This window comes from Mercenaria mercenaria, chromosome 5 (genome assembly GCF_021730395.1).
Source record: "Mercenaria mercenaria strain notata chromosome 5, MADL_Memer_1, whole genome shotgun sequence".
In the NCBI taxonomy this organism is placed as follows: Eukaryota; Metazoa; Mollusca; class Bivalvia; order Venerida; family Veneridae; genus Mercenaria; species Mercenaria mercenaria.
Window position 1 is genome coordinate 96,837,663 of NC_069365.1, and position 9,239 is coordinate 96,846,901.

General features: G+C 34.5%; 1 protein-coding gene across 1 annotated transcript; it reads right to left on the minus strand.

Annotated features, from left to right (window-relative positions):
* Nucleotides 1–556: 556 nt before the first annotated feature.
* Nucleotides 557–5,258, minus strand: LOC123559262 (para-nitrobenzyl esterase-like). The gene is made up of 4 exons (XM_045351062.2): nt 4,534–5,258; nt 3,865–4,183; nt 2,554–2,625; nt 557–1,294 (listed from the first exon to the last, which is right to left on the minus strand). Exons 1-4 carry the CDS (start codon nt 5,191–5,193, stop codon nt 681–683), a joined length of 1,665 nt encoding a protein of 554 aa, XP_045206997.2. The 5' UTR covers nt 5,194–5,258; the 3' UTR covers nt 557–680.
* Between the last annotated feature and the right edge of the window lie 3,981 nt (nt 5,259–9,239).

Sequence of the window (9,239 nt, forward strand, 5' to 3'; positions counted from 1 at the left end):
GGACTGAAGTATTTTCAGTGCGTTACACTTGCTTCTATATGAACAGTTACTACTACCTTATGTTTGCGTAATTATATTTTCATCTACATGTATTTGCGTCTCAAATTAAAGCACCTAAGTTGTTTGTTTAGTGCCTCTTGCTTTCGTTTGTGACAATATTTTCATTAATTACAACGAAAGAATGTTGTTCCTAAATCTATAAGACGCATCTCATTTCAGTTTGTGTACATCTAGTTTCTCAAGTTATTTTATCATTATCTTATTACTATGCCCTCTCTGTTGAACCTAAGTATAATTAAAGTATATTTGTTTGATTTTTGAAACAACCTGTCCGCTATATCTTTTCACTAGTTTCTATTTGTTGCGGGACTATTTTGTGTTGCACGGCTCTGGTCGTGTTTGCAGTGTTCCTTGCTTCCGGGAAATCTACATATTAACCATTTATTTTTTTCTTTCTTATTCGTACCTGAAACTGACTTAAATTCATTAAAAGGAGATATTGTGTCTTGTCTGCAACATATTTAACATAATAAATCAGAAATACAGACTACAACAATGACAAAACATAAACATGTACTTGTTTTTGCTCCAAATAAAGAATGAAAACGTAAAAATAGATAGTTAGCACAAATTTTCAGTTGAAACATTTATCTGTATTGTGGTCTGATACTGACTGAAAATCAGTTAATCCATGAGTAGGAGAAAAATCCATTTTGAAGCCAAAATTCACACTGAGATGAGTGGTAACCGCGAAAAGCTTTGGTTTCTGTATCAAGTTCAGCTGTACTATCAGGATACTGTAGCCAGTCAGCTGTGTCTGGTTTTCCCGTCTTAACGAAGGACGAAATTTCACGTTGCACTCGATCTTCCCATACTGTATCATTTGATCCGCGGCCATTTGCTAAAACATTATTCATTGTGCCGAAAAAGCCAAATATGTCTATACCGTGATAAGCATAATTTACTGGATACATGGTACCAAACGGTGTCGCTGATTGACCTTTCGTATAGTACGTTGCAACGTATCGATAAACTGGTGACATTATTCCAGCTGCTATGACAGTTGCCAAGTAGTTCGTACCACAGTTGACTCGTAGATCACTGATCATAGTTGTAAGCTGAAACTCCGGCGTAGAGGCATTTTCTGGGTATAAATTCAAAGCTGCGTTAGCCACTATGTCACTGAAGTTACACAGTTTCTTTGTAACGTGGTCTCTATATTCGCTTGTACTCCATGTCCAGTTAAGAACTTCAACCGGAACAGGCGACTGGTCAGCTTCTTGGGCCGTGCTTCCTGTAATAGATGTATTTAAATTTATATATAGAGGATATTACATGAGTGTCTTTTCATATTGAATTTATTAAACGAGTTGAATAAAATTATAAAATGCGAGGCTCTGCCGAGCATTTTATCAATTTTATTCAACGAGTTTAATAAATTCAATATGGAAAGTCAAAAATGTAATATTCTTTTTATCACATGTTAACCTTTCTTGTCGAAACATCAAAAAATCGACTTTCTTTTACTATATAAACAAGACAATTTGACCGACGTCGCCTTTACTATAAATGACGTCGACGTCAAAGCTTTATTACACTAGTGTATTATCATTTTTATTTAATGGCTTTATTACACTCCCGCGACGTCAAACATGTGATAAAACATATTATACACTTATTAATGTTTTCTGGAAGATAATCTATTTCAGAACATGTAAATCTGTTGATTACAGGCGGAAAGGGAACCAGTGCTCGGCGTGATAAAAATTTATCATGGATTGTAAAACACAGTTCTTTTTTATATAAAATATATATTCTGAAGTGATATGAAGTGTAAAACTTACATTGAATTAATTATATATTATCTGAAACTGGTGACTATATGAGGTAAATTTAGACCAATCGCGTCGTACAATAATAATTTTAATAGTGCAAATGTGTGTATTCTAATAAACACAAACACACATAAATCAACCACAGACAAGCAGAATGATAGGGTCCGTGGATTGTTGTCGAAGGAGAGAATATATATTTTCCTCAACTTTACCGATAGACAAAATGTAAAATACAATTGTGTGAAGTTGGCGAGAAGTAAAACATTTGACATTGGAACAGAGAACGACAATGGACATTCAAAGCGTGAAGTTGGCGAGAAGTAAAACATTCGACATTGGACATTCAAAACAAAAAAAAAACACTGGACATTCAAACCCAGAACGACATTTAACATTTAAACCTAGAACAACATTGGACATTCGAAAAAAGAACGACATTGGACATTCAAACCCAGCACGACATCGGATATTCAAAACAAGAATTACATTGAACATTCAAACCCAGACCGACATTGGACTTCTCGCCAACTTTACGCGTTGAATGTCCAAGGTCGTTCTCTATTCAATTGTCCAAAGTCGAACGTCTCGTCAACTTTACGCACTTGAAATAGGAAGAGAGGTTAACCAAAATAGATTAATTAAACAATAATGTATTTAATTTAAATGCTAAAACATATGACCAATGTCAAATAAATTTAATAAATGTATTGGTTCAAACCTATCAACACTGGTACGTCCACACCATTTCCCCGTGCCCAAGCTTCGAATGGTGTCTCGTGTAGAACATATCCTGAAGAAATGTATAAATGAAATTAAATGATAATGTTTTCTGAAGTTAGTCAGTTACATATGCTACTATTAGGCTGCTATAATGCTACATGAACATAATAGTTCATGTCTACTCAACAGTTATTAAAGGATCTTCTGCGAGGGCACTGTGGCTGTTGTTCGGCCGCAGCCAGTACAACCAGGTCTTAATATATCACATCAGAAAATATATTCAGTGCATGATGAAGATGTGTGTGTGTTTTTTTTTCTCTCTCATTTCTGTCTACAGAGATTCAATTTCATTAAAATGACCACAAATAATTATACCAAAATAAAATGAATATTGATTAAGGGAGTATCGACGTGTGTATATTAACGTCTGCAGAAGCCCGCGGGGAAGTTTGGTCTCAGCCAAAAATATATTTCAAGGGCTTCTGCAGACGTTAATTTACAAAACAAACATGTATTGCCTATATCCTTACATAAAAACATGACATGATGACTAAATGTATTGTTTCCATATGTGATGACCTCATGATTCCATTCTGTTGTTCAACATGTTTAAATATCCATGCCCACAAATCATCAAAACTACCAAAAAGCATATATTGAAGGCTTTAAAATGCCTTTTTTATTTCTCTTACAAACATGACATTACCCTTAGTTTTGCATAATATAACTTAAAATTCGGTAAACATGAACAAAATTTCAAGAATAATAATTTCAAAGTCGAGTTATTTTTAGTATGAACACTTACTTTGAGTACGGAGGATTACAAACGCATTGATAACCTTTCAAATTTTACATGAATTTTGTGATACTTTTAAAATTTATTGATATGATTCCTGAGAACAAAAAATCGTTAAACACGCGATTCAATACACTCACGGTAATCGACAAAACCTGAACAGACGCCAAGTTGAAAAGGGAGTAGGCATAAACTGAGGGAGGAGCTCTGTAGAGGAGAGGACAGTGAACTAATACAACAAAATATGCATCTTTTATGCTAGAGAAAGACGTTATTATGGAAGAAAGAAGACGTAGAATCCGCGCAGGAATAGATATTTGTCTTTCTCAAGGCATTTCAAAGTAAAAATCAGGTAGTAACAGCAGGTGAATCGCTTGTTAATACATGATATTTTTCCCGTTAATACATGGGCGGTACATGAGCGGATCCATGGGCGGAGCCTGTGAAAAAAAAGTAGTTTTATGCAAGATTTCAGTTTGTGTGTATTTTGAGGAAGAATGTATAAAGCCATACCATCTACAATGGCCAAAGCACCGTCAAACCTCCCACGTTCAGGTAACGCTAGTAAATCGTCCATGGCCCAGTAAGGATAAACGTCCCACGGTATGCTAGTAATCACTTTCGAAGCTGACAGGTTGAAAAGACACGAAACGTCGCCACATCCTGCATTCCTTATAAAGATTTCATTATCTTTAAATGCTTCTGGTGCTGTTTTATTCATAACTGGTGAAGCACTCAACATCCACACTTTACTGAATAGACCTTTACAAAGGGGCGAGGAAAGTAGAGCTATGAGCGATGTTCCTCCGGAGCTCTGGCCAAAAGCCGTCACCTAGACGAAAATAATTAAAACACGCAAGTGTACCTATCAAATATTAAAATGAACAATGATTTAGATAGTTATAATTTAATGAGCCGAAAACACTTTACTCTTCGTCTGAAAACATTTCAACAATTTCTCAAAACCTTTATTCGATTGTGTATTAAAGACCCTCATCTGGATTTCGCTCTTATAACCTTTTAAGAGTTGGTTACTGATATACATTTACTAGTATTTAAATCAACATTTTGTCTCTCAATTTCATGAAATGTATGCACTGGAGTATGTGCTAAAGAACAGAAAATGACCTTAGATTTTTGCCTCGTAAATGAATGTCAGACTAAGAATGAGATTTAACTCACCTGACTTGAATCACCACCGAAACTGTGAATATTTTCCTGAACCCAACGCAGTCCTTCTATCATATCCATGAAACCATAGTTACCGGAAGTGTTTGTTGAAGAGCCATTTTTTAGCCACTCTAACGCCATGAAACCAAAAGCATTCAGCCTGTAATTTATACTGACAAAGACAACATTTAGTTTTTTAGCTAATGCCAGGGTCGGAGCATATCCAATATCATACTGGTTTCCGTTTCCAAACAATAAGTACCCGCCATGAATCCAAAACATTACCGGAAGTTTGGCATGGGTATCCAATGTCGGTGTTAAAACGTTTAGATAGAGACAGTCCTCGCTTCCAATTACATTCGAAATGTTCACTGAATCTCTCTGGACACATGGGCTTCCAAACTGTCGAGCCTGTAGAGTTCCTGTCCAGCAGTTATTGTTCTCCGTGCGAACTGGAATCGGTGGCCGCCATCTTAAATGTCCCACGGGTGGAACAGCATATGGAATTCCTTTGAACGAAAATCCACTGTCTGTCGTTGACCACTCACCGCGTACTTTTCCGCAGTTTACATGAACAGTTGTGTCCGCATCAGGCTGCAGTAAAAATCCGCTCATTTCTTTGAAAAATGCTACGATATTCAAAACGACAAAGAAGTTCAACTTGGACCCCATGGTTTTAAACTATGATAAATCTTTATGTATTTACTTTCAAATAATTTTCATGTTTTGCGATAACAAAATTTGGAAAGTTTATATACAAGATACAAAAGTAGGTCAGTACGCCTATCGTACTGGTAAGTTTGGAGAACATGTCTTGTACCACACAGGGTCAATGTCTTAACACTTTAAACATTAAGTAGGTCGCACAATTTCACAAACATAACTGATAATGCTCTGATAAAGAAAAACTGACATATTTTATTTAGAATTCAAGTGTATTAAATCATTTTAGTCAATATGTTTTACTTTTCTCACATAAACAAAGCAAATATTTAATATTCTACTGATAAGTCTTAGAGTTATTGATAATGATTCAATGCGTCTCTCTTGGTTCTTGCTTTTATTATTATTATTTTTTAAGAAGTAAAAATGCTTGTTTGGTATATACCTTATTGAGATATTCTTTCTTTGACGATTCGCAAGAAGTCACAGGCCTAAACACAAGAATGGCATTTTACTCTAATATCACACGTTCAACATAACATGTTTCAGCTATTGAGTTAAATCAATATTAATAATATACATTGTGTACGGGTGGACCGCAGTTCGATAAAGGACATTGTGTCTGAAATTATTCGTCCTCCGCCTCTGATGATTCATGTCTACTTGCGGAGGACAGGTTTGTACTGGTATAGAATCCAGGAACATCGGTTAGGTTACCTGCCCGCCGTTACATAACTGAAATACTGTTGAAAAACGGTGTTAAACCCAAACCAAACAAACAATACTATGTAACCGAGGACACCTGTATAACATGTTCCACCGCAGCTTAAATATACATTTGTGCCTTGATTTCAGTATGGCACTTTAGAAGAAGATTCGGAATTGGTGTCTAAGATAACCGAGCAACAATCCATTGATGAAATGGAAAACGGAAATTCACCCTAATTCACTGCTGTAAAGCTTGTTGCAGAAACTAATTTTATAACCAACAGGAATATATTTGCGAAGCTGACAATTCTTGCAAAGAAAATGTAAGAAATCCTAGCGATAAACAAAATCCTAGCAGTCCATATTTGACCAAGACACAGCAATTGAGTAATAACTAATGAGTATCAGAATTGCCCCGTCTATGTGCTAATAAAAGCCCAGTGTATACAGAATCAAACAAGAAGCGTAGCTATTGACAGAACACTTTATACTGTTTCATCAGGAACATACTTGAAAAATAGAGCGAGAAAGGTAAAAAGTTTAGACATCATTAAGAATCGTTCCATATTCCTTTACCAATACCATGTTCTGAATGTTTTTGAAAAACAAAGAGGCTCTAGTGAACTTTTGAAGATGGAACTTGCTTTTTGACATACATAAAATGCGGTCCTAGGGCAGTAATGCATGTGTGTTTTGATTCTGTTTGTTGCGAAGAGGAAAATCGCTGTAGCATTAGTGCATGGGTTAGAAAATTACAATAACATTAAAACCATTGAGCAAAAGTTATAAGAAAGTAGACTTATGCAAATGGAGATTGATAGTAAAATGGTGGGAGTGGGGGGGGGGGGGGGGGGGGGGGGGGGGGGGGGGGGAATGATACTATGTATACGTTGTAGTCGACTTACTAGTGAGAGTAGTGAGAGATTGTCTTGATAAATGCGTTTTGCAACGTATGAATTCCACCCAAATGTCAAAAAGGGACTAAAAAACGTTCCACTGGGCAAACTAATTGATAAGATTTCAAAAAGATTAACATTGAAATATATATGTTTTATACAATTTTAATTATTTGAGGGTACAACTGTATGAAACTAAATCATCAAGGGAAGGAGCTAAAAAACCTGTGTATCTACAATGCGAAACTTCCCATTGCTCCAGCAAAGAAGGACACTTCTTCTTGCTTGTATCTGATGGAACCCTACCTTCAGAATTCTATCAGTGTTTCGGAGATATTCTTCGTGAAAAGGCAGCGAGAGACTGCTTTCCAGATTCAGATATATTGGAAGAAAGTGAAAACTCGGACATTAAATAGTTGTTAACAGACTTACAGTATGAAAGAGTTGTATGCAACAGATAGAAAACATTTCTTTGTACTAATATCTAGACTATCTTATTTAGATATTTTATGGTATAATTAATATACAAGTATCAAAATATTTGAGTATTTTACAGTTATTTTATACATACTCTACTCAACATTTTTACTTGTACTAAGTGCAAACAGTCCACTAATTCTTTAAAATTTATGTTCATAAGATTTTGTAGTTTTGCTATAATTGCACTAATGATAGCGTGGCTTTCAACATAATTAGCATCATTACAATGTTCCATAACACTATGTGCACAATTCACATTTGAACCCTGAAATTATTTTGTATTTTGTTGTATGCGAGGTTCAGTTTTGTTCAATTTTATTATCTATAACAATATTATTAACTATACTATAATCGGGTATTACCTAAATGTTATCATTCAGTTTCGATCTTTACAATCTACAGTCGTATTAGCAGCCGGCGGCGCAATAAATACTTTCATAATTCCAATTCCAATTATGATCTTATCATTTAGTATTTATAAACACTAGCCTTGGCATAAGAAAACTGACAGCTAAATTCATTATTTCCATTTAATTAGCTGCACATATCTGCATTTAGAAAGGTAAGGTTTTTTTTTAACTCTTCTCAACTCTTGTCAACTTAAAACAAAATAATTAAATTAAAAAAAAAACACACACAAGAAAACAAAACTACATTACTTATTAAAATTAAATACATTCCATTATGATTTTATCAATAAGTAATTATATACGGTAGGCTCTGTAAAAGAAAAATAAAAAACTAAATTCATTCTTTCCATTGGGTTAGCTGCACACAGCTGCATTTAGCAAGGTAGGAGGTTTTTCTTTTTGACTTTTTGTCAGTTTAAGAAAATACCATGATTAAATGGGGAAAAAAAGAAATGAAAACTAGTTTTGGCATTTTTTTCCCAAAAGTACGTATTAAATGATAATTGAGCAAGAACGTAATAACGAAAATGTTGATTCAGTTGCCGAGTCTCTTACAAATTCGATACATGAATGTTCATCTAATATCTTTCGCTATACACGCATATGATGATTTCGATAACAATGTTTTTTAAGTTAAGCAACCATGGTTTAATGAAGAGACAAACTTTAAAGAGGCTAAAATCAACTTGTTGAAATTAAGCGGCCATGGTTTAATGAAGAGAAAAAACTATAAAGAGGCTGAAAATCAACTTGTTGAAATTAAGCAGCCATGGTTTAACGAAACGACAAAACTTTAGAGAGGCTGGAAATAAACTTGTCAAAATCATTCTAAGGAAAAATAATAGAGTACATTTCTGAATAAAGAGGAAACAGATTAATTCGGGATGGCCTGTATTCTGCCTGTATCATCCGAAGGAGTTTCATCAAGTTCTTGTTAGGGAACTGGTAGGTTACAATGTTGTGGTAGAGTTTTCAAGGTATTAATACAGTCTTTTTGAAATCATATTACAGTAATTGCTCAGGCATTCCTCAGGACTAGATGTTAAAAGCATTAACTGCAATTGCAATTCAAAGGTTTAGCGACTAGAAACACATTATTTAGTTTATATAAACTGCACTGTCTAAATAATATAACTAAACAGAGTTTTATTATTTCGATTGAATTAAAATTATCAAGTGTCAATTATGACCTCATATATTTTCTTTGACTGAAAGTCTGCCTAGCTTTAAAACTCGATGAAGCATAGCACGCAACCAAGCGAAACAGTAGCAAACTCGGTTTGACTTAGTTATTCAAAACGAAACAGCAAACGATTTAGCTCTGTCACAGAATTGCTGTAGGCTGAATGTATTATGTGTGCTTAAAGTGTGGTCACCATTATATTCCACGTTAATAAATATTTTGTCTTTAAGATTTTTCAAATATTTATTTACCTTAATTTCTTGCATCAGATCAGTACGCTTGCAAATACATTTATCTTCTTCATGTTCTTTTTTAATCGGAAAATAAGTATATTATACATTTCTGTAAACATAAATCTGTAAAAAGCGATTATACATT

Bases quoted from the DNA above. Each gene is read 5' to 3' on its own strand.
- LOC123559262 (XM_045351062.2), bottom strand. From the start codon at position 5,193: ATGGGGTCCAAGTTGAACTTCTTTGTCGTTTTGAATATCGTAGCATTT. The intron at 2,626-3,864 runs GTATGGCTTTAT...ACATTTCTTCAG, and splicing joins TGCTTTGGCCATTGTAGATG to GATATGTTCTACACGAGACA. The intron at 1,295-2,553 runs GTTTGAACCAAT...CATCTATTACAG, and splicing joins GGACGTACCAGTGTTGATAG to GAAGCACGGCCCAAGAAGCT.